General features: G+C 41.2%; 3 protein-coding genes across 3 annotated transcripts in view; all 3 read left to right on the forward strand.

Annotated features, from left to right (window-relative positions):
- Positions 1–8440: 8440 nt before the first annotated feature.
- On the forward strand, positions 8441–20198 carry LOC119294675 (calcineurin-binding protein 1-like). The gene is made up of 21 exons (XM_037572912.1): positions 8441–8579; positions 8671–8745; positions 9468–9587; positions 9677–9717; positions 10370–10581; positions 10706–12648; positions 14030–14254; positions 14336–14483; positions 14573–14689; positions 15053–15252; positions 15353–15588; positions 15679–15889; positions 15980–16135; positions 16264–16421; positions 16610–16802; positions 17784–18148; positions 18273–18453; positions 18535–18764; positions 18841–19489; positions 19568–19652; positions 19742–20198. Exons 1-21 carry the CDS (start codon positions 8577–8579, stop codon positions 19975–19977), a joined length of 5784 nt encoding a protein of 1927 aa, XP_037428809.1. The 5' UTR covers positions 8441–8576; the 3' UTR covers positions 19978–20198.
- A 1623-nt stretch (positions 20199–21821) lies between these two features.
- LOC119294676 lies at positions 21822–24752 on the forward strand. Its single transcript, XM_037572913.1, has 2 exons — positions 21822–22228; positions 24483–24752. Exon 1 carries the CDS (start codon positions 21926–21928, stop codon positions 22214–22216), a length of 291 nt encoding a protein of 96 aa, XP_037428810.1. The 5' UTR covers positions 21822–21925; the 3' UTR covers positions 22217–22228; positions 24483–24752.
- An 882-nt stretch (positions 24753–25634) lies between these two features.
- Positions 25635–26045, forward strand: part of LOC119292437 — a 3414-nt gene continuing 3003 nt past the window's right edge. The window contains exon 1 of the mRNA XM_037571279.1: positions 25635–25741. Within this exon, the coding sequence (XP_037427176.1) occupies positions 25635–25741 (107 nt within the window). The remainder of the gene's footprint in view (positions 25742–26045) is intronic.

Here is a 26045-nt window from a genome sequence, read left to right on the forward strand (position 1 = left end):
AAACTACAAAAAAATGGAGTTAAGTTTGTCTCATACGCTTCGTCTTTTTAATATCTTTCGTGAGTTTGATGAAAAGGAAAATTGTGCTCAAGTGCGAGAAGAAGAAATCTATAGAATGTTTGATACTAAATTTTTGAATGATGAGCATGATTGCAATGTTGTTGGTATGAATTCCTTGAATATCCATGATGCTAATGATATGCAAAGCCAAAAGCTTGGGGAAGCTATGTTTGATGAATATGATATTTTTAGTCCCCCAAGTTTTGATGAGAAAATTTATTATGATGAAAGCATGCCTCCTATCTATGATGATTATTGTGATGACTTGTATGCTATTATGAATAATGATAACCATGAAACTTGCCATCATGATTTACTTTTCAATTGGATTATGCCTCCCATGATAATTATTTTGTTGAGTTTGCTCCCACTACTATTCATGAGAAGAAATTTGCTTATGTGGAGAGTAGTAAATTTTCTATGATTTTAGATCATGAAAAGAATGCTTTAGGTGCTGGTTATATTGTTGAATTCATTCACGATGCTACTGAAACTTATTATGAGGGAGGAACATATGCTTGTAGGAATTGCAATGATGTCAAGTTTCCTCTCTATGTGTTGAAAATCTTGAAGCTATGCTTGTTTTACCTTCCTATGCTAGTTGATTATTGTTCCCATAAGTTATTTGCTCACAAAATCCCTATGCATAGGAAGTGGGTTAGACTTAAATGTGCTAGTCATATTCTTCATGATGCTCTCTTTATGTTTCAATTCTTATCTTTTATGTGAGCATCATTTCATCATGCCTAGCTAGGGGCGTTAAACGATAGCGCTTGTTGGGAGGCAACCCAACTTTACTTTTGTTCCTTGCCTTTTGTTCCTTTTTAGTAATAAATAATTCATCTAGCCTCTGGTTAGATGTGGTTTCATGTTTTAATGAATGTTTGTGCCAAGTAGAACCTTTGGGAAGACTTGGGTGAAGTTTATGTGATCTTGCTGTAAAAAACAGAAACTTTTGCGCTCACGAGATTAGCTGCCATTTTTTACTGGAGAGTGCTTTTAGGTTGATTCTTTTTGAAGATGATTAATAGAAAAATTACTCATGTCCATCAATTTATTTCAGAATTGTTTGAGTTCCAGAAGTATACGTTTGATACAGATTACTACACACTGTTCTGTTTTTGACAGATTCTGTTTTCATTGTGTTGTTTGCTTATTTTGATGAATCTATGAGTAGTATCGGAGCGTATGAACCATAGAGAAGTTAGAATACAGTAGATATTACACCAATGTGAATTTATAATGAGTTCATTACAGTACCTAAGTGGTGGTTTTATTTTCTTATACTAACGGAGCTTACGAGTTTTGTTTTGAGTTTTGTGTGGTTGAAGTTTTCAAGTTTTGGGTAAAGATTCGATGGACTATGGAAGAAGGAGTGGAAAGAGCCTAAGCTTGGGGATTACCAAGGCACCCCAAGGTAATATTCAAGGACAACCAAGAGCCTAAGCTGCCCCAGATGGCATCCCCTCTTTCGTCTTCGTTCATCGGTAACTTTACTTGGAGCTATATTTTTATTCACCACATGATATGTGTTTTGCTTGGAGCGTCATTTTCTTTTGTTAGAATTTGCTTGCTTTTATTTAGATTAATATTTTGCTTCTTTAGTTTCAATAAAAATGTCAAGGATAGCCTTTACCATGCTTATTTTGCTAGTATACATGTTGCTGTTTGAAAACAGAAAGTTTACCGCTGTTGCAAAAATTCCATAGAAAAGTCAGAGAATGATCTAATGTTGAATATTTTTGCATATTGATCTCTGATAAATCTTATACAGCGTAGTATTTTTCTCATAATTTTTTGAGTTAGGGAAGTGTTGATACTCTTGCATTCTTTACAGACTGTATTGTTTTGGCAGATTGCTGTTATGGTTGCATTGTTTGCATATGTTTGCTTGTTTAATGATTCTATTTGAGGATAGGAGTATTGAATATGCAGATACATTTAGTATGCAATGATGAATAATAATTTAAGTGATTTGTTACAGTAGAAAATGATAAGGTTTTGCATTGGTTTATACTAACCTATCTCACGAGTTCTTGTTGAGTTTGGTGTGGATGAAGCTTTTGATAAAAAGAAAAACCATGATATGAGAGAAATTAAGGAGACACAAAAGTTCAAGCTTGGGGATGCCCAAGGCACCCCAAGATAATATTTCAATAAGTCTCAAGCATCTAAGCTTGGGGATGCCCCCGTAGGCATCCCACCTTTCTTCTTCAATAACTATCTGTTAGTATCGGTTGAGCCTAAGTTTTTGCTTCTTCACATGAGTTGTGCTATCCTTGCAATGTCATTTTATTTTGTTTTGCTTGATGTTTGAGTAAAATACCAAGATCTGAAATTCTTTAATGAGAGAGAGTCTTCACATAGTTACATAATTATTTAGCTACTCATCGTTCTTCACTTATATCTTTTTGGAGTAGTTTGTCATTTACTCGTGTGCTTCACTTATATCCTATGAGTAAATGGTTGAATGAGTTGAATGTCATAAATCTGAAATCATATATGTATCGTTTGCTTATCCCATGGGGAGTAATGACTTCACATCTAAGAAGTAGAGGTTGTAAATTTATTGAAGGTTAGCAAGCATTGTATTGGTCATTTGAAAAATTCATGAAAGAATATTGAAGGAAGAGAGATTTCACATATAAATATACTATCCTAGACATCTTTTATAATTATGAGCACTCATTAAGTATGACATGCTAAAGAGTTGATGTTGAACAAGGAAGACAATGTAATGGGTTATGTTTTCTCACATCTCAGTTAAACTATATTGTCATGGATCATTCAAACATGTTGAGCTTGCCTTTCCCCCTCATGCTAGCCAAATTCCTTGCACCAAGTAGAGATACTACTTGTGCTTCCAAATATCCTTAAACCCAGTTTTTGCCATGAGAGTCCACCATACCTACCTATGGATTGAGTAAGATCCTTCAAGTAAGTTGTCATCGGTGCAAGCAATAAAAATTTCTCTCCAAATATGCATGACTTATTAGTGCGGAGAAAATAAGCTTTGTACGATCTTGTTATGGAAGCAATAAAAGCGACGGACTGCATAATAAAGGTCCATATACAAGGGGCAATATAAAGTGGCATTCTTTTGCATTAAGATTTTGTGTATCCAACCCTAGAAGCGCATGACAACCTCTGCTTCCCTCTGCGAAGGGCTTATCTTTTACTTTATGCAAGAGTCAAGGTGATCTTCACCTTTCCCTTCTTCATTTTATCCTTTGGCAAGCACTTTGTGTTTGGGTGATCCTGATATATATATCCAATTGAATGTAAGTTAGCATGAACTATTATTGTTGACATCACCCAAAGGTGAATACATTGGGAGGCAAACACTATAAGCCCCTATCTTTCTCAGTGTTCGATTAAGACTTCATAACCACAAGTATTGCGTGAGTGTTAGCAATTGTAGAAGACTATATGATAGTTGAGTATGTGGAGTTTGCTATTCCTGAAAATAAGATAAATTGCAATTGTTTGATGACTAAGAATGAAGTTTGCTAGTTTTCAAGAAAGTTTATGATCTATGCTTTAACATGTGAATAGCTTGTTACTTGATCGTGAGAAGTTTTACGAGATGAACTACTGTTATGACATATAATCATGCTAGAAAAGGTGATTGAAATTATCATTGATCAAACTTGTGCACCTTCTAGCATTCACACTTCATAAATTCTTTCTTTTATCATTTACCTACTCGAGGACGAGTAGGAATTAAGCTTGGGGATGCTGATACGTCTCCAACGTATCTATAATTTATGAAGCATTTATGCTATTTTATTATCTGTTTTGAATGATTATGGGCTTTATTATACACTTTTATATTACTTTTGGGACTAACCTATTAACCGGAGGACCAGCCCATATTGCTGTTTTATTGCCTGTTTCAGTATTTCGAAGAAAAGGAATATCAAACGGAGTCCAAACGAAATGAAACCTTTGGGAGCGTGATTTTTAAGAAGATAGATCGGGAGTTCCGCCGCCGCAAGCCTCTATAGCCACCAAAAACCTCTCGGGAGCCCGTTTCGGCACCCTGCCGGAGGGGGGATCCCTCACCGGTGGTCATCTTCATCATCTCGGTGCTATCCATGACGAGAAGGGAGTAGTTCACCCTCGGGGCTTAGGGTATGTACCAATAGCTATGTGTTTGATCTCTCTCTCTCGTGTTCTCTCTATGGAACGATCTTCATGTATCGCGAGCTTTGCTATTATAGTTGGATCTTATGATGTTTCTTCCCCTCTACTCTCTTGTAATGGATTGAGTTTTCCCTTTGAAGTTATCTTATCGGATTGAGTCTTTAAGGATTTGAGAACACTTGATGTATGTCTTGCCGTGTTTATATGTGGTGACAATGGGATATCATGTGCCACTTGATGTATGTTTTGGTGACCAACTTGCGGGTTCCGCCCATGAACCTATGCATAGGGGTTGGCACACGTTTTCATCTTGACTATCCGGTAGAAACTTTGGGGCACTCTTTGAAGTACTTTGTGTTGGTTGAATAGATGAATCTGAGATTGTGTGATGCATATCGTATAATCATGCCCATGGATACTTGAGGTGACAATGGAGTATCTAGGTGACATTAGGGTTTTGGTTGATTTGTGTCTTAAGGTGTTATTCTAGTATGAACTCTATGATAGATTGAGCGGAAAGAATAGCTTCGTCTTATTTTACTACGAACTCTTGAATAGATAGAACAAAAAGGATAACTTTGAGGTGGTTTCGTACCCTACCATAATCTCTTTGTTTGTTCTCCACTATTAGTGGCTTTGGAGTGACTCTTTGTTGCATGTTGAGGGATTGTTATATGATCTATCTATGTTATTATTGTTGGGAGAACTTGCACTAGTGAAAGTATGAACCCTATGCCTTGTTTCCTACCATTGCAATACCGTTTACGCTCACTTTTATCACTTGCTACCTTGCTGTTTTTATAATTTCATATTACAAATACCTTTATCTACTATCCATATTGCACTTGTATCACCATCTCTTCGCCGAACTAGTGCACCTATACAATTTGCCATTGTATTTGGTGTGTTAGGGACACAAGAGACTCTTTGTTATTTGGTTGCAGGGTTGCTTGAGGGAGACCATCTTCATCCTACGCCTCCCACGGATTAATAAACCTTAGGTCATCCACTTGAGGGAAATTTGCTACTGTCCTACAAACCTGTGCACTTGCAGGCCCAACAACGTCTACAAGAAGAAGGTTGTGTAGTAGACATCAATGCTCCTAGGGGGATAGATTGGTAGGAAAATACCATCGCTCGTCCCCGACCGCCACTCATAAGGAAGACAATAAATAAATAAAATTGTGCTCCAACTTCATCACAAAGCGGTTCACTATACATGCATGCTACGGGAATCACAAACTTCAACACAAGTATTCTTTGAATTCATAATCACCCAACTAGCATGACTCTAATGTTACCACCTCTATATCTCAAAACAATTATCAAGTATCAAATTGATCATAGCATCCAATTCACTTTCTATGATAGTTTTTATTATACCCAACTTGGATGCCCATCATTCTAGGACCAATTTTATAATCATAGCAAATACCATGCTATTCTAAAAGACTCTCAAAATAATATAAGTGAAGCATGAGAGATTAACAATTTCTACAAAATCAAGCCACCGTCGTGCTCTAAAAGATTTAAGTGAAGCACTAGAGCAAAACTGTCTAGCTCAAAAGATATAAGTGAAGCACATAGAGTATTCTAATAAATTCCAATCAAGTGGGTTTCTCCCAAAAGGTGTGTACAACAAGGATGATTGTGGTAAATTGAAAAGCAAAGACTAATATCATACAAGACGCTCCAAGCAAAACACATATCATGTGGCGAATAAAAATATAGCTCCAAGTAAAGTTACCGATAGACGAAGACGAAAGAGGGGATGCCTTCCGGGGCATCCCAAGCTTAGGCTTTTGGTTATCCTTGAATATCTTGGGGTGCCATGGGCATCCCCAAACTTAGGCTCTTGCCACTCCTTATTCCATAGTTCATCAAATCCTTACCCAAAACTTGAAAACTTCACAACACAAAACTCAACAGGAAATCTCATAAGCTCCGTTAGTGCAAGAAAAAAAACTACCACATAAGGTACTATAATGAAATCATTCTTTATTTATATTGGTGCTAAACCTACTGTATTACAACTTCTCTATGGTTCATACCCCTACATACTAGTCATAGATGCATCAAAATAAGCAAACAACACACAAAAATAGAATCTGTCAAAAACAGAACAGTCTGTAGCAATTTGTAACTCTCGAATACTTTTGGAACTCTAAAAATCCTACCAAAATAGGAAGCCCTCCGTGGTCGATCCCCCCTCCGGCGGAGCACCGACGAAGGCTCCAAGATGGGATCTCACGGATACAGAAGGTTATGGCGGTGGAAATAGTTTTTCGTGGTGCTCCTCGATGGTTTCAGGGTACATGGGTATATATAGGAGGAAGAAGTATGTCGGTGGACGCTCGAGGGGCCCACGAGGGTGGGGGGTGCGCCCACTTGTAGGGGGCGCGCCTGGAACCCTCGTGCCCGCCTCCTCTGTTGCTTGACGTCCACTCCAAGTTTCTGGATCACGTTTGTTCCAAAAAGATCGCTTCCGAAGGTTTCATTCCGTTTGGACTCCGTTTGATATTCCTTTCCTTCGAAACACCGAAATAGGCAAAAAACAGCAATTCGGGTTGGGCCTCCGATTAGTAGGTTAGTCCCAAAAATGATATAAAAGTATAAAGTAAAGCCCATAAACATCCAAAACGGATAATATAATAGCATGAAACAATAAAAAATTATAGATACGTTGAAGACGTATCAACCCACAGTAGGGGCATCTACAAACAACATGAAACAATCACCCTTACGTCAAATTCAAGCCACATATCCAACCACATATCAAAGTCAGGGATGTTGAGTCCCATTTGGATATCTGGTGCAATAAGAGTGCTTAGTTAAGCTATTTGCTATCGCATTAGCTTATTTATGACAATGAACATAGCTAACACTAGCAAATTCTAGGACCAGTTGCTTGCATTCAGCAACGAAAACATCTGGACCCAAATAAGTATCAGTTTGGTTCGCATCTTCATTCGCCAAAGTGCTATTAAACTCAATCGTCAGGCGATTATCGAAGTTTGCTGCTAGAAAAAGATCATTATGAATCTTACATCTTTCATCTTTCATCTTTCATTCTTAAAAAGTTCGTCCCCACTGCAAGCAATTCTCTCAACATGCACCCTTCCACCTTACCATGTGTGCCATGTCAGCATCCAATAACATTATTTTTAGCCAAACTTTAATTATTATTACAACATGCATTCTCCCACCTCATTAAGTCATGCATTTCCACCACGTCAAATTATAATCACATAACTACCCATGTCATGCATCTTAGATAAAATAATGTCAGCTTATCCACGCATGTATGGAAATTTGACTGGAATTGGTGGTAGATATTGATCGTTAAAATATATTAAAGAGTGAAAATATGGATCGAAGGAGACAATACGTACATACAAGTGTTGGTTGGTGTGTTGTCTATTTATAAATACTAAAGCATTTTTTCTTGAAAAGTCTATAGTGCTACAAAACTTTATGAAGATACGTTTATGAAAGTGAAAAAAAATACAAAATATTAATCTCACAGTCTAATTTGAGATGTTTTCTCATTGGAAATATTAATTTAATTTACTTTAGAAATTGCACGAACCACAAGTTTTTTCTACGGAAAAACTTTCGATCCATTCATCTCCAATCACGGCGGTACAACGAGCACCGGAACTTAACAAAATAAATGTTAGTATGCACTAATAATATTTCATAGCTACACGCCTCTTATTGTTTTCGCGACAACGCGCGAGGAATCATCTAGTTGCATTAATCTGCGCCGATTCACCTTCTTGCAATATAATCTTAGCAACTCTTCCGTCAACTTTAAAAAAAATGACAACCTTTTCATTTTTTGAGAGAAAAAAGATCAGAACTATCCATCTGAACCTACCATTTCGTAGTTCTGACCGGGCTCGAGCTGTTCTTTTTTAGTGTTTCGGACCGGGCTTACACGTGCGAGCACTGAAAAACAACATCCAGGCCGGGTCTTCGGGCTTAATTTTGGGCCGGACTCAGACTTGAAAAGGTGTGTATTTCGGGCTCTAGGCCGGGCTTGGGCTTGAGAAAAGAAGGCTGGGCTTTTACAAGCCCGGCTCAAAACCCGGCCCGGCGCAACGGTTGAACGGGTTTTACAAACGACCTATGGCACAAGCCCATTGCAACACGACACCCACGCAAACGCATCGGGCCGGACTCACACACTGTAGCCGCGGCCGGCCCCAGCCCACGAAACCCATACCCCAATCGAGGGGAAAAAACCCTGGCAAAGGCGAAGCCGTAATTATTCCCGGGACGCACTTCCCCGGCGGCGACCACCGCTCGCTGCCGGGACCCTCGTCGCCGCCGGTCCCCGCGCGGCCTCCTCCTCCACGCCGGCGGCCATGGTAAGCCCCTCGCCCCTCGTATTGCGCCCCCTCGCCCTCCTTGTCTGACTAATTTGCTTCTCACCCCGCCCCTCCTCCCGCGCCTCCGCAGTTCTCCATCGCGGCCATCAACGAGAGCGACACCGTCGGCCAGTGGGAGCCGCTCGCGCCGACCAAGGAAGCACAGGTACGAACTCCTCTCCCCGCCCTTCCTCCCGCCCGTCTCCCTCCGAGCGCGCCACGCTCCTGCCTGAAATTCCAGCGGGGCTTGGTGTGTAGCTCGTCACCCGGGCCACGTTAGGGTTTTCGATTTCGCCGAGCGCAATGTGATGGGTTAATTGGGGTTTTATGCGATTCAATTAAACGCGGCGTGGTAGATGAAACTACACAAGACTCCAATGCTTGCATTGTCAAGATTGCAGGCGCAGGAGGGCGATACACTAGTTAGATCTTTCAGGTTGGGTGCAAGTAGTACTAATGCTGAGTTACGTAGTGTACACACCATATTTGATTCAAAAGGAGGACTTCCTTGTAGTTATATATATGCACATAGCCTTGTATTTGCTACCAAGGCTCAGTTTGCAGTTGCTGAACTGTGCTGCATTGGGAAAATAGCTTGTTTCATAATCTGCTGTGGGAAAATAGCCACGAAATTAGAGGTAAGTTGGTTAAACAAACATCAAAATAGGCAAACGCTGGTTGGATAAGCTGGATTACCATAATCCACCGCAATGCTAAACACAGCCTATAAAGGGTTAGAGTCAGCTTTTTGAGTTTCAGAAGCTTTTAATATGGCTGTCAAAACATATTTGCTACTAAGAAGGGGCTATAGTGACTTTTGAGTTTTAGAAGCTCCTAATATGGTTGTCAAAATATAGTGTTATTGAAATAACCTTTTAATGCTGTCAGGAATCTGCACTTTCGCATAAATACCATGAGGGACTCCTCAAGTTGCAAGAAAAAGACTACACAAAAGCTTGTGAACTTTTGGAGGATGTTTTGAAGGATCCACTAATATCTGAAATTCAGGCAATCTCACTAAGAATATTTCAGATGTTCTTCTGTTGCCTCCTCCATAACAGCAAATTGATCATTTCAACAATTGTTTATTTCAACAGGTTGAGAATATTGGCAGTGATCAGCATTTGCTGCAGCTAAGGTTCTCTTTGTCACATTTTTGTAATGGTCATGCTGTAAATGTACTTTTTTATTCGTCATTGAGAGGATTATGTGTCTGTCAAACTCCTGGACATAATGTGGATGTTACATGCAAAATTGGATAAAACTGGTCACTATTCACAAAACAATGTTATTGCAAAAACTAACTTTTACCCCTATAAAAGATGTCAACTAGTGGCAGTGGTCTATTCACCATTGTCTACACCACATGTTGGATCTGGCATATATGGTTGACAAGAGGGCAAGTATGTCTGTATCCGTAGTTTGATCTGGCACAAGTGGCATATTTCCTATTTTCTTTAGTTCTATAGTATTTTTTTGAATCTGTCTCACTACACATATATTATGCTAGTTATTTCAAATCTATCAGTATGAATCAGAATGGTGTGCCGGCTCTAGAAAGTAGCTAATCCTATGCATGTCATAATAAAATCATAATGCACTGCTTGCATGTCATAACATGCTGAAGCCTGAAGGTTTATCGTAGAACACATTGCATAGTTTGTCTTTGTCCTTTTTTTTGTGTGTAAATGGTCAGTCTTTGTCTTGATCTTGAATTGGTTGACTAACTTGAAATGTGCGGCATTAGTATTTGCTGTTCAAAATGCTGACCTTTGTCCTTAATTGCACAGGTTTTTGACATTGAAAAACCTTGCATCTGTTTTCCTTCGACAAGGATCAAAATTTTATGATAACGCTCTCCGCTGTTACCTACAAGCTGTGGAGCTTGATACAAATGATTCAGTTGTATGGAATCATCTGGGAACACTCTCGTGCACAATGGGTTTGCTGAGCATATCAAGATGGGCATTTGAGCAAGGGCTTCTATGCAGCCCAAACAATTGTATGATGTCCTTCTTATTCCATTTTTCTTTTGATTTAATAGCTACTTAGTAGTTTAACTACCATGCCTTAAACTTGTGATGCCTATTTTTGTTTTTTCATTCAGTTTTGGTTGCTTTATACAGGGAACTGCATGGAGAAACTTTTGGAGGTCCTTATAGCGATCCGTGATGAAGTTGCTTGTCTTTCAGTAGCAAATTTAATACTTATGAATTGGCCATCACATCATCGTGCATTACATGTAAAGAAGACCATTGAAGATGTGGAACCAGTGCCGTTTGCACCACGGGGTATCGACATCCTTGAACCAAAGCATGCCAAACTTGAATTTTCCAATAAAAGAAAATCTGCAGACAATGTATTAAATCAAGAAACAAGGAAGAGGAGTAAACGGGGTGCAACATTGCAACTTGTTGAAGCCAAATGGACATCGGTTTTAGATGGCATCATAAGTCTCTTAACAGCAAAAAACGTGAAAGCTGATGAAAATCATTGTGCAAATACTGAGAATAGATGTTCAGACACTGAGGGGACTGTCAAGGGGCTTGCTTATAACACGGTGGATGTCGTCTTATCTATAGGTACATCCAAACCTATGGAATCTGCTGGTGAAAGTGAAAATGTTTTGTACCGGGATGGTGAAAGTTTACAATCGCATGATGGCACACCTACAGTTAAAGAGAAAGATGTTAATTCAGACAGAGAACATCCTCATGAAAGGCGAAGCAGACGCCTTGAGAGGCTGCGGAGTCGCAAACCCGAAAAAGATGAAAATGAATCCAATGGCAAAGATTTATCGCATGCAATAACTCAGTTTCTAGACTCATTTATCCTGAAGGGGGCAAGCACTGCATATAAGACTGATTCTTCTGGAAGTGCTGACATTTCTAATCCAGAAATTCCCACATATACGTCCGACCGTGAGGCAGACGATGTTAAGCAATTTCTATTGAAGATATGCAAGAATAATGGTCCTTGTCATATTGGCTTTCTGTTATTGGAGGAGATTGCTCATATCAACATACCTTTTCAAGATTACTTTGCTAACTTCGTTGAACTAGATAAACTTACTAGAGGCTGGGCGCAAGATAGATCTGCGCTGTGCAGTTTATTTCTTGCTGAACTATACTATGATCGAGCTATATGTTCTGGAAGCCCATCAACATCCTCAGAACTATCTGATTCTTCTTACCATCTTTGTAAGGTCATCGAATCAGTAGCTATGGAATTGCCATTATCTGTTGAGAAAATGAACTCCACCAGCTTTGATTTGGACAAGGAAAACTGCAAGGCAGAAATACGTTCAAGTGATAAAACAGAGAGAAATGCTTCAGATACGACCAAAAGCTGTTCAAACTCTAACGGAACAATTTCCAGTAACATGTTTTGTGATGAAACATCTTCTTCAAATACTGATTATGTGTTCTGGATTCGCTTCTTCTGGCTGAGTGGCTGTCTGTCCCTTGCACAAAAGTGCAAAGAAAAAGCTTATAAGGAGTTTAATGTTGCTCTGTCACTCCTAAGAAGTAGCAGCAAAACCAATGGCAGTAGAGAGTTTATCCCTCTACCTCACAGCAAGCTTGTAAAGTTTCTGACAGCTGATAGGATTCTGCGTGAAATTAACTTGATCAAGCTCGATTATTTACTTTGGAAGAACGATGAAAATATCAACAACATAACTCATACAGAGTTCAAGGAATTGCTTCCTCCACTGTTGCTTTCCACCAATGGTGTCTATGGTGGCAATGCATATGATTTGCCGAGCGAAAGTGAGAACGTGATTTCACTTGAGTTGGGTGCCTTGGATGTCTTAATATCTGCATGTGAAAAGGCTAAACCAATGAACGTCAATATCTATCTTGACTCTCACCGAAGGAAAATACAAGTTCTAACTGTGGCAGCTGGCATGATTGGATCTATTACTCCCCACAAGGGAAACGTTTCAAGTGATGCGGATTTTGTGGAAGCAATGAACAGAAATCGGTTGGACAGTGTTGTGGATGCAGTCAAGGACGTATCACGAAGTGTCAGTACAGCAAAAGACGTTATTGATCAGTGTGGTACTTCTGTAAGTCATCTCTTCATTTGTCTATGGATCTCTGTACCAGTCATTTTTTAGTTCAGATCTTACGAATGCTATCTACTATCCCTGTTTCTAAATATAAGACATTTTGTCAGTTTAAATTGAACTGCCAAAATGTCATTTAGGGACAGAGGGCATACTAGATATCAGCACGTTTGTGTTCTCTTAGCCAGAAATATTTAGGGCATGTTTGGTTGATGCCAAAATATGGCAAGCCCAAAAAGATGGTTATCTGTTGATTGCCTACCAAATTACATTGCATATCTCTACAAAAATTGCCGAACATTGACAGGTTTTGGCATTGCCAAATATTGGCTTGCCAATGTTTTTGCTGCAGACCAAGCATACCTTTAACTATTTAAGATGAGCATAAGTGAGAAGTCATTATCAAATCTTTAGAGTTTTGTAGCCTTGATGTTAAAGGATATTTGGTACTCCCTCCGTCCCATAGTATAAGATCTTATTACATCCAATATGTGAGTATATTGGATGTAATAAGATCTTGTATTATGGGACGGAGGGAGTAAATATTATAGCTCTATGTAGGCTGCATAGATGGGATGTTGGAATATTTAAAATTTGGTGCATTTATGAATTATGACAGCTAGTCTAACTTTGGCCATTTATTATATATTTTATTTATAAACACCTAGATTCGCCATGGAGAAAAATAAATAAGCATGTTTGTTGTGAACATATACTTCGCACATTATTATCTTTTTTTACTACCATATTATCTTAGTAGTCAAACTACATGACGACATAGTAGATTGGCAAGTTTTCCAGACTCTCAGGCTGCAGCTGCGAAAAGTTACACATATGATCATATTGATGCCATTATGTTATCCTGCGAAAAGTTAATGTTATTTAGAGTGTTGAAGCATTTCAGTGGTTAATTTCTTGCGCATGCGAGAAGTTCATCTGAGCTGTCTGCTATTCATTATAGGATCTAACCATTATTATGGTGGTATGGGGACACTGGGGAATTTGCTATGCTGTTCATTCTAGGATGATTTATGTTGCGCTTCCTATGTGTATGCTCCTTTGGCTGTCTCATAGTACATTGTAAAGTTGCTTATCAAAGGTGTGCTAGGATGGTGTATGGTATTATGTGTGTTGTAACTTATGCCTATTCAATGTACTCCCTCCGTCCGGAAATACTTGTCGTACAAATGGATAAAATTAGATGTATCTAGAACTAAAATACGTCTAGATACATCCATTCCCCCGACAAGTATTTCCGGACGGAGGGAGTACTTAGTAATATGTCATGATTGTCCCTGTAAAAATACGACACCCCACATCAGTCAGTAATTTAATGTATCCTAACAGTGTCACCAAAGTGACCGTTTGCTATTATTTGCAGGATGGGCAAGAGGGCTTGAGTTCACTAGTTCATATCATTGGCAATATTCAATCATTGCTTCTTACAATCATGTGTGCTGCTGTCAAGATGATTGTATGGAGAAAACTCTCGTGCTCTGGAACCTCGGATGAGGCTGACCAGTTGGAGAGTTCTTGCCTTGTAGATGCAGCCATTGCGTTTTGCAAACTTCAGCATCTTGATCCAACGATATCGGTCAAAACTCAGGTATGTGTTTCCTTCATATTACTGATAAGATTTATGGTATTGATTTTTTGATGTTCAATTTACTTCTGTTCACCTATGCAGGTTGACTTAATTGTCGCAGTCCATGATTTGCTTGCTGAGTATGGGCTCTGCTGTGCCGGAAGGGATGGTCAAGGGGAGGAAGGGACTTTCCTCAAGTTTGCAGTCAAGCATCTCATGGCACTAGACGTGAAGCTAAAATCTCAACTTAGTAGGTTTTTCTTAGCAAACTTATTCTGTTGGACATGTTTCTTTGTCAGTTAACAGCTTGCACTGGTCTTCTCTATCTTTATTATCTAGATCCAAATGGGGCGGAAGGAGATTCGCTTCCAGACAATGGCAGAGCAGAGGATAGTGTAACTGGGGAACGCTCTATTTGTGATGATAAGCATAACTCTGAGGATGAGGAAGAATCGGGTAGGCCTCGATTACCCTGACCATTTTTATAATGTGTATCTCCTACTCCCTCCATCCGGAAATACTTGTCATCAAAATGGATAAAAGGAGATGTATGTAGACGTATTTTAGTTTTAGATACATCCCTTTTTATTCATTTTTGATGACGAGTATTTTTGGACGGAGGGAGTATTTATTACTATGTGGTAGAGAACTACAGATGTTGTATAATGCCAAGATGATGCTGGCTAGTTTTGTCTCTGTGAGCATATAGAACTGGTCCTTACTCCTTAATTCTTTGTGCTGCACTGAAAGTATTAATTAATAAATAAACAATGTAGCCTTTTGTTGGTGTTTATCCTGATAAATGCTCTGCCAATGCAGACTTGGAGGAAATGCAATCAAGTATCGATAGTGCCTTGGACCAGGCTTTTTTCTGCTTATATGGTTTGAAGATAAACCCGGATTCTTGCAGTGAAGATGATCTAGCCGTACATAAAAATGCAAGCCGCGGTGACTATCAAACAAAAGAACAGTGTGCTGATGTGTTTCAGTATGTCCTACCATATGCAAAAGAGCTATCCGTGAGTAAATTCATAATGAGCTGTTAGTTTCAGTTTTGATATGAATCATTAAATATAGAGAAAAATTAATGGATTTTCTGTTCATAATTTATTATTTCAGAAAACTGGTTTGGTTAAACTACGGAGAGTGCTGCGCGCGATACGTAAACATTTTCCGCAGCCACCTTCTGAAATATTAGTTAATAACCCTCTTGACAATTTCCTGGACGGAACTGATTCATGTGAAAAGACACTCTGTGAAATTTATGATACCCATGGATCTAGGGAAGCAGTCCTGAATGTACTGTTTCCAGGTGAAACAGGCTATGAAGCATTCAAGAAACTTTCCGCTGACAGGTTTTACATTGAACCTAGACTCCCTTAAGCACGGAAACAGAATAGTAGAGGATATACACTAACTATTTTTTGTGTGACTAATTCATACAGCTCCGAGCCTTACTCAGATGTTTATGGAAGCCTGTATCACTACATCGCAGAAGCTGAAGATACAAGTCCCAGCGACAAGTACACAGGTTTTGTGTTGAAAAAGGAAGGAGGAGAATTTGTCGAACAAAGTGCAAATCTTTTCAAGTATGATCTGTTGTATAACCCATTACGGTTTGAAAGCTGGCAAAGGCTTTCAAGTTTATATGATGAGGTAATATTCTTAGTTATGCCAATTGGCTGAAGTTTGGCTTGTATTATAGTCAATGCTGTTGTATAACCGGTGTTTGTCATGCGTCCACAGGAAGTTGACCTGTTGCTGAACGATGGTAGTAAGCATATAAGCATTTTGGATTGGCGAACAAATACACCTTTAATTCAAAGGGTTGAGGCAGGCCGTAGACATAGTCGACGCAGCCTGATGATGAGTTTAATATTGGCTAGAACTATTCCTGATCAGGTGTGTCCATCAGTCTATCGTTTTTCTGGTACTCGCCAGCGAGATGCCTTTGTGTTAGTTTGTTATTCCATTTTTCTAGATCAAAACTTGGACACTGTTGGGAATGACATCTAATCACCTTTTTTCAGGTTGAAATGCATGAATTGTTGGCCCTAGTTTACTATGACAGCATTCAAAACGTGGTACCTTTTTATGATCAAAGAGCTACATTGCCTGTGAAGGATGCAACATGGGACATTAACTGCCAAAATTCGATGAAGCAATTTGAGAAGGCTTTTGAACTCATGTAATCTGACACACAAAACCTGTACTCATCTTCTATTTTCTGTTTTTTCGAAACACAATACAGACGTAGACTCTCACAAACACGCACACACTCACCACTATGAATGTAGCATGCACACCCTAGCTCTACGCTACCTCTGAGAGTCGAGTCGTACATGTAATGATATATTATGCTTATTTACCTTGCAGGTCTCAGTGGCTCCATGCATTTTACCTTGGAAAGCTGTGTGAGAAACTGGGGCATTCACCTGCTAAGGCATTTTCATACTACAAGAAAGCCATCACATTGAATCCAACGGCAGTTGACCCGGTTTACAGGATGCATGCATCACGCTTGAAATTACTTTATACCCGAGGGAAACAGAATCTTAATGTGATACAGGTTTGTTAAGATAAAATATGTCAATTGATTTTTAAACAAATGTAGAGAAATGTTAGGCAGCAGTTTAGTCTCTTGATTTGATGGTTTTAGTATACTCCTGTCCTCACCCGGATATGCTTTTGCATATTGACTCACTTGTGAGTGATGGTATGGAATGTTCCACCAGTGAAGCCATGCTCATGTTGATAATCAAATGGCTGAATCTGTCTGTTTCTTCAGATGGTTTCACTTCTAAAAAGGTTAATTTAGCACATTAGTGAAGTACATTTATAACTGTATCTTGGACAAGATCTGGCATCTTGATAGCTCAGGTGGTTAAATTCACTGGATTTTAGGGGCTATGCTAGGCATAGCAGTTCTATAAGGCATTCTTATATATAATAAATAATGGTTCCATACAGGCCATATAAATAATTAAAGTTCTAGAACAACGTAAGCAATAGTTTCACTAAGTTCAACAACCACCAACCAAGTTTCTCATAGATAAAAAAACCTGACACGTGTGATGTCAAAATGCCAACTAAACAAGTGTGGCCTTATGTTCTATATAGCCCTATAGGATAAACTAGATGTGGTTCGGGCTATATTACACATGAAATGAGCTAACGAGCTGCTGATGAACCAGCTTGGCTCATTAAGACAACGGGTGAAAAGACGAAGCAGTGCTCGGCTCAGCTCGTTCTTACGAACTGAGCCACCGACAAGTGAGCCCAAGTCAGCTCAGGATCTTCGAGCTCTTTGGCTATTGGGCAACTTGTCTGGCACCAAGAGCTCAATTTTAAATATTATATATAACACCAAAGTGTGAATTAGAATCTTAAGTATTATAATTTTGTAATGTCAAAATACTTTATGAGACCTTCGTCATTCTGGATTTCCAATCAGCGATGCATCCTTGTTGGTAGTTATGGTTTTATTTGTGTCATAGTAGTTTAGTAATAGATAATTAAATATTAACTTTGTGGATTGTGTGGTTTGTAGGTAGTTGCTGATTACACATACAATCAGTCGACTAAGGAAAATGTCTTGAGCATGTTGAGGTCCTCTGAACAGAATGATAATGTTCTGGATGATGCGGAGGGAAATAAGTTAGTTAAGCCTGATTTACTTGATAAAGCATGGCACATCCTTTATGATGACTGTCTGCATGCCCTTGGTACTTGTGTGGAAGGGGAGTTAAAGCATTTCCACAAGGCAAGGTACAAGCTTGCTCAAGGATTTTATAGAAGGGGTGAAGCAGGGGACCTGGAGCGGGCTAAGGAAGAGCTCTCATTTTGTTTCAAATCCACTCGCTCTTCCTTTACAGTGAACATGTGGGAAATTGATGGTGCTGTTAGAAAAGGAAGGTAAAGCCTCTTTTGCTACATGTTTAATGTTGTTCTGAACTTACATACTGATGTAATTGACTTTTACAACTTCTGATATTGATAGTTCCCCCAAAGAATTCTTATTGTCCGTTCTTTCTTTCAGGAGGAAAAACCCGAATATTGGTGTATCCAGAAAGAATCTGGAGGTCAGTTTATCAGAAAGTTCACGAAAATTCATTACATGCATCAGGAAGTATATGATACTATACTTGGACCTGTTGGAGAAGAACATGGATTTGTGGACTCTTGAGAGGGCATACACATACCTGCGAACCGATAAGAGGGTACCTCCTAATTATCAGTATAATGATGTTAATACATACCTTTTTTCTGGATATACAATAACTATTTGTTCTCTTTTGTAGTTTGCTCTATGTTTGGGTGATATTGTTCCTGTCGGTCTCGGGAAGTATCTTCAAGTTTTAACAGCAGCGATCCGTGATCCTGAGATCCGTCGAGTTTGTGGTGATGTTTCTACTGAGCAACTACTTGAGAAAATGTTTGGCATATTCATGGACCATGCAAACATGTTGGCTGATATAAACACCATACCAGAGGTGAACAGTCCAGAGTTGTCAGAAAGCAATCTTTACGGGTAAGTAATTCAATCAGAGTGCAATACGCTATTCTTTAAGCTAGACAGTTGTTTTATTAGTGCTTCCTTATGGCAGCTATATCCACCAATATATCCATTTGCTCGAAAGCGATGTCCGAGTAGATGTTCTTGAAGCACTAAACGAGAAGATAAGAAAGCGTTTCAAGACACCTAAATTGTCAAATAGCAACTTTGCGAAGATCTGTAAGCATGCTTCTCTGTCGTGGTGCCGGTGTATACTCATCAAACTGGCCTCAATCACCCCGCTGCCTGAATCTATGGACACAGACAATCAGCCTGTCCCATTATCCAATGGCCTTCTACTTTACGTTGATCTGCAACCTGATGAGCTCCTTATCTCATCCCCTGATGGGCCTACTCAATTCAAAGGTCTTGACATGAATTGGTTTGAGACACTCGCTAGAATTAAAAACATTCCAATCAGACAGACATCCGAGGATAACATGGAGACTGCAGTTACTGTAATGAAGAGCACTTACAACTTTTATCGGGACAGTTCTTGTGGAACATTTCCCTCAGGTATTAATCTCTACACAGTAACCCCATCCCAGGCATCTGTTGAAGGGTCATTACAGCAAGCCCCCGGTATAGTTGACACCCTTGACCTAAGCATCCCAAGGAAGCTCCTTCTGTGGGTATATACATTAGTTCACGGTCGATATTGCAACATATCCGCTGTCGTAAAGTACTGCGATGAGATGAAGGTACGTCCTGCACTGCTCATCTTGGGAGTACTTGCTGTGTAGCTTTTCATCCTTCACATCATTTCATTCCTTCTGCAGGCAAGAAATAAAAGAGGAACCCTAACGGCGGCAGCTTCGTCGCAAGTCACGCCTCCAGCACCGCACAGCTCTGTTTCTTCTCATGGTATTCCACGCAACTCCTGACATCTGGATGGTAGGATAGCTACCTTCCCTCTTCTTTCCCTTGATATGTGTTGTTTGTGTTGTTCACAGTTACATCTAAAGAAAAGAGTGCGCATTCCGTGTCCAGTGAAGCTCAAGAAGCAAATGCCTCTGCTCCATTAGCGGCCAGTGTTCCTCTTCACCAAGAAGCAGAGGGCAGCGCGTCGCTGATTGCCACCGAGGCGCAGAAACCCAGCACCGTGGCATCCCAACTCTCGCGCAGCGGCTCATCTAGGACAATGGAAAGTGCTCCGGATGGCGGCCAAGGCAATGCCGGTGCAGCTTGATTGTGCATCATGCTTCTCTATACCCATGGGATGGTCATGAGTTCTGATTAGATTGAAGGCTTCTCCCCTTCCAGCAGAAATATGATGTACTGCAGCTGTAGCAGGAATAGGTCTGATGTCTTTCCTGGTGTATAAACTAACCTTATACTAGAAGCTAATGTAACAACTAAGGACATGTTTGATTTGTAGCCACAGTTGTGATGTGCCACACCTTTTTAACATCTGACCTTGCTTGTGATAAAATCGTTTTCTATCCAACCTTTTTCTGCAGGTGTGACGACCATTTTTGTCTGCCACAAAAAATGGTGGTTTTGCCATGGTTGTGGCACAAAAAGTGTGGAAGACAATCAAACATGTCGTTGCCATTTCACTTTTTTGGATCATTCCCTACCGTCTTGAATTTCTGGGGGCAGTGGTAAGAACCATCTGCAACAAACTGAGATGGAAAGAACGAAATGTTCGCAACAAGTCGTTGACTATATTGGAATTTGGAAACAACACCTGACAATGGCTCTGAATAAATATGAGCTGAATTTCAAGATGTTATGCCGGCTCAGTCTTTCGGAGGTAGGGGTGGGCACTTTTGAACCGAAAACCGAAAAACCAAACCGAACCGAACCATATTAACCGATTTATCTATTAGTTCGGTGATTCGATTTTTTGTTCGATGGGAAATTTTAAGGTTGTTCGGTGTTTGGTTTTTGTTCGGTTTCCAGTGCCCAAAAACCGAATACACCGAAAAAACCGATATGTACGATACCCCATGCAATACCTTTTTTCGAAAGTTCAGCGGGGGCGCGTCCTCTGACAAATACTTGTTGGTTGTGGCAGACGTCAGGCCAGCCCCTAGATGAGTTTCTAATCTCACAATCTAACTAGTACTTCTATGTAACGCCATACTAGCATGGCTAACTGAATTTGTTTAGATTATTTTACTATTGTTTGCATGCAACATAGTCAATGGCCGTATCCTTCCAGCAAGTACTTATTAAGATTTCTTTTTTTTGTTTGAAAACTTATTAAGATTTCTATCCATGCAATATCGCGTAGGAGTATGTATGCATGCCCGGCGCTTGCTTATGGAATACTAGCAATTAGTGTATCAATTAATGCATGAGTTGCTTAGTTTACACGCATCACACATATTCTTCCGTACATAATACATGTAACGCCCCATGTGATTTTACACTTAGTTATGTTCACTAGTTTGCTTGACCGAATAAAGCACTGACTGATGTTAAGGTTGCTAGCTCTTGTGATATATACTGATGAGTGCATGTATTTTGGTTTTTCGGTTAACCGAATAAACCGAACCGATATATTATGGTTAGTATGGTTCGGTTTCTAAATATTGTGTGATTAATTCGGTTTCCATTTCTTCAAAACCGAAATTATAAAACACCGAATAAACCGAACCGTATTAACCATATAAACCGAATGCCCAGCCCTATTCGGAGGTACTCATAGGGGTAGGGTGTGCGTGTGTGCGTTCATAGGGGTGAGTGTATGCGTGTGTATATGAGTGCTTGTGTCTGTACTGATGTTAAAAAAAATGAGCTGCACCATTTTTTCCGAAACATAGTATTATTTATTTCTAGAACATGAAAAAAACGATTCTCACATTTTCTTCGTTTTTTAGCATTACTTTTTCTTCAGTCTCCATAAAAACTTTTTCTTCGGTTTTTTTAGGGGTGCTATTTCTTCAGTTTTTTTAGGGGATCTTTTCCTCGGTTAAACAGAACTGAAAATGAGCGGATTAGGCTACCATCCGGCCCAAAAAATGTTGGGCTGGGCCGGTCATCACCTGCTGCAAATCCACGTTGACATCGCCGCCGGCCACGCACCCACCCACCACCATCCCTAACCACGAGACGCCGACCGGGCCGGAGGAAGAAGCCATTTCCTCAGATCGCGAGCGAAAGAGAGAGCGAGAGGAGCCTCGGCCGCCATGGGATTCATCATGGAGTTCGCGGAGAACCTGGTCCTGCGGCTGATGGAGGACCCGGAGCAGCGCGACGAGGCGCAGCGGGCGCACGTCTACCGGATGAAGGAGCGGTGCGAGCGCACCAAGGCCGCCTGGGCGCTCCCGCTCCGCCCCTACGGCTTCTGGACCTTCGACCGCTTCAACTCCCAGCTCTCCTGGGACCCCCAGATCAGCCAGGCCGCCGGCCGCCGCGACCCCTACGACGACCTCCTCGCCCGCCACGCCGGCCCCGCCACGCCCTCCTCCTCCTCCTGAAGACCGAATCCGGTGCGTCACCTCCCCTCCCCTCCCCTCCAGCCAGATCTACATACCCGCTTGTTGCTCCCGCCGTCCATGTTGTCGTGCCCGCGGTCGTCTCTGCCTGCGTAGGGAGGGATTCGATTGATATGCCGTCCATGTTACCGCGTCCGCAGTCGTCTCTGCCTGCCTAGGAATTCGATTGATAGCGCAGGCGGATTCGAATGCGGGGATCCGTGGAGGAGAATTCGATGTTCTGCGGCCGTAGGTTCGAAAAATGCTCCAGCTAGGTTTAGTTTAGTTTAGGCTGCATAGTTTGGTATTGTAGGTTAGTATTGTCAGATTTTGGGTGCTGCTGCGGTGAAGGGCGGAGTAGTTCATATGGCTTGCCGCTCAGTTGATTCGCGAAACTGCAGTGGGTCGCCTTATCTTACACCTGCTATTCATTGGGTATCTGCTGGTAGGAGAAGCCTTCGGTGGAGTTTTGCTTCAAGTTTTGATGAGTTAGGCTTTGTGTTTCCCCAGCCTCTGGCGTTCTGTTAACATAGTGTGTTTCGTGTTGCTGTCTGGATCCCCAGTCCTGTTTAATGTTTCGTGAGTGGCGAGAAAGCCGGTACACATGCTTGAACATTCAAAGTATGCCGGCCGCCCCCTTTCAATGGTTTGTACTTCTCGTTAGGCTGTTTTGATTTTGTTGAATTCTCAGCCTTTTATTTAGTTTTCGTTATGCGATTGCCTCACTGGGCCACTGGAGCATTTCTGCCTCACATGTACCACGGCATGCTTGAGGAATCATGTAAGTAGACTCCAAAAATGTTGGTGACATTGTTCTGGAGAGTCGAAGGATTTAGATAATGCTTACTTCAAACTTGTAGGTTCTATCCATCTATGTACTTGGTTCATGTATCAGACTTTATTCTGTAACCTTAGGTCCTCTGTTAACCAAAGCGGGTGACAGATAAGTATATTCACCCGAATTTAGCAACTTGCTGGTTGTCAAGGTTCTAGTTCATACATGATCCATTAGGCTTTGTTAGTATTGATACCATAATCTCTGAGTGGCAATAGTTGAGACCTTAATGCTCTTCTAACTACATCGATATGACCTGCTTTGCAAATTTAGCATTGTTCAAAATTTCAAAATTGAACATCAGGTAGCTATCGTGCTGTCTATATAGTGGAGACATAAACTCATAAGAGACACACAGTTTTGCGTATGATACAACTTACTCCCTCCATTCTGAAGTATATGCCCTTTTAGAATGCGCACAATCAGAGTTTTGAAAACGCTGACCAATATAGACATAAGTATTTGGACTTGTTGTATGGAAATGTATGGCTAAATGTGTGTATTGAGACTGTCGATATCTAAGTCACATTTATTAAGGAACAGTGGGAGTAAGAGATAGTACTACTTACCAACTCATTACTCTCAGGTGGATCCTGGATTTGAGAATTGAGTTGCTGATAAGCAACACCCACTTTTTGATGATTAGTTTGCCATCTTCCCTAGTTTTTGATGATTAGTTAGCTTGTGCTTTGAATTTACTCTCCTTGTTTTACTACGAAGAAGCAATTCCATTGATTAGAAGAAAATGTCTATTCTGAGGGCCTTATGAGTTTTGGCTGCTATATAATCATAAAATTTTGTAGTTCTTTTTCCTGTACCCTTAGTTCAAGTATGTCTGCCACACAATCAAATAACAGAAGGTTGCGCCCTTGGAAATACCAGATGATTTTCAGTCACTTCTTGCATGATCATTCACTGCTCACTTTAAATCATTTGAACATTACAGTAGCCTAGCCTCAAAGATTCACATTTCTCAGAAATTATACCTCAGGTTAGCTTTTGAATTGCTATCTTTCTATCATGGGAAGTCGTGTTTGAGTGTCTATATACCGCAAAGAACAGAAGGTTGTGCACTTGGGAGTACCAGCTGATCGTCAGCCGCTGCTTTGCATGTTCATTCCATGCTCGATTTAACTCATTTGAACGTTCTGATAACCTCGAAGATGCACATTTTCCAAGAAACTATATCATGACCAGGTCTGCTATCGAATTGTTATCTTTCAATCATGGGAAGTCGTGTTCTAGGGTCCATATATCCGTTTGTGCTGCCTGACAAATAATATATTGCTTAATCCATATGGTCTGCAAGTCGGCGCGTCGTCAATATGCTTATTTTGCTTAAAAAACAGCTGCCCGCTTGTGTTCTCCAAGTTTTATTTCCGTCACGCTTGAGAACTCGGATGGTTTCATGACGTTTAATTCGTTTCCCCGCAGGCATCATCCGTGAGGAAGTGTGGTTGCACCGGATCTACGCGCGCAGCAATAAGGAACTCATTTCCCTCATCAAAATGACTCTGATTGCATTCCCTTCTGTTTCATTTTTATCCTTGAACTGCCCCAGTTGGTTCATCTGCTGAATGGTTACTTTGACAAACTTCCTGTTCGGCAAGATACCTGAAATGCTTTGTATCTGTTGATTTTCAGTCTTTGTAACATGATGAATGCTTTCAATAATCTCATGCGCACATGTTTTTACTTTCGGTATTTGAAAATCTTCTGATGATACGAGTTTTTTGGTGGTTCAATTATCTTGCCGCGCGCATGGTTGAGGCCTGTGAGTTCTTAGGCTGGCCTTGCTGCTCTGGTTTATCAAATGTTAATGGCAACGAATCACGTGAAAACCGATTTTTTTGGTGCAAATCTGAAAATTCCAACCAGAGCCATCGGATCCTGAACGGATTCCTCCGCCTCAAACGCCCGGGCACGCTTGGGCGGATGGGCCGGTCACTGACCGGTCAAGAAAATGCGTCCCAGACGGGCTTCTTAAATGCGCCTCTCATATTCAGCTTAAATATGAGGTGGATATGGGGGTGCCTGGGCGCGTCCAGCACGTTGGACTGACGTCGAAGCTTGTCTCCTCCGTCGGATTGATGGCATCGTGTGGTGACGCTTTGACCGGTTGCGTAGTGGTTAGCCCGGCTAGTTAAGCTGACCGCCGGCACCGAAACCCTACCCGCCCACATTTTCCATTCATGTCCGCTGTCGTCGTCACTTTTCACTCCTCGTCCGTCACCACTAGTAGACATTCCCCTGCTCTGCCACCACTAGTAGACATTCCCCTGCTCTGCCACCACTAGTAGACATGCTCCCCCTCCCCCAGCGTCGGGTAAGGAGCCCCCCATATCTAACATCCAAGCGCGGGCCGCAACTCCTTAAGCAGATCCGGGAAAGGTGCAAAGCCCGGATCGCCGTGGGGCTACTTTCGAATGCAGTAGATTCGGAGGACTTGAGGAGGAGGAGGAGGAAGAGCCGGAGGAGGATGTGGGGGACGCTCGGGACGCGGATCTGCAGGCGGAGCAGCATGCCATCCTCGATTCCCCCCGCTTGGAGTCGGATGCGAAGGCCAGATTCCGCCGTCGGGAGGAAATGGAGGTGGAGCACGCCGCAGAGGAGGAGGAGGAGCCAGAGCCCTCCTACGTGCCCGTCCACCCGACGCCCGGCATCGATGTCTTGGACATCTCCGACGATGAATTGTAGCTAGGGTACCGTAGTACGCAGGTTTATTTTGCATGGTTTGTAGGGCTCTATGGGGTGAAATATGAGAAACTCAGATGCAGAGGAGCAAATTTGAAACGTGACCGGTCTCTGGCCACAGACGTGCCCGGACGTGTCCGTAGACATTTGAGGGCCGGATTTGGAAAGTCCGGCCAGCCTTAGGAAGACGCCAACCAGTTCCTCACCATAGATCCATACGGGCACACTCCCCACAAATCAGCACCGCCGCATCCCCCATCCCACGCAAACCCGCGGCGGAGAGAATGGCGAGCGCGGGGAGGA

The sequence above is a fragment of the Triticum dicoccoides genome, chromosome 4B (assembly GCF_002162155.2).
Source record: "Triticum dicoccoides isolate Atlit2015 ecotype Zavitan chromosome 4B, WEW_v2.0, whole genome shotgun sequence".
Classification (NCBI taxonomy): domain Eukaryota; kingdom Viridiplantae; phylum Streptophyta; class Magnoliopsida; order Poales; family Poaceae; genus Triticum; species Triticum dicoccoides.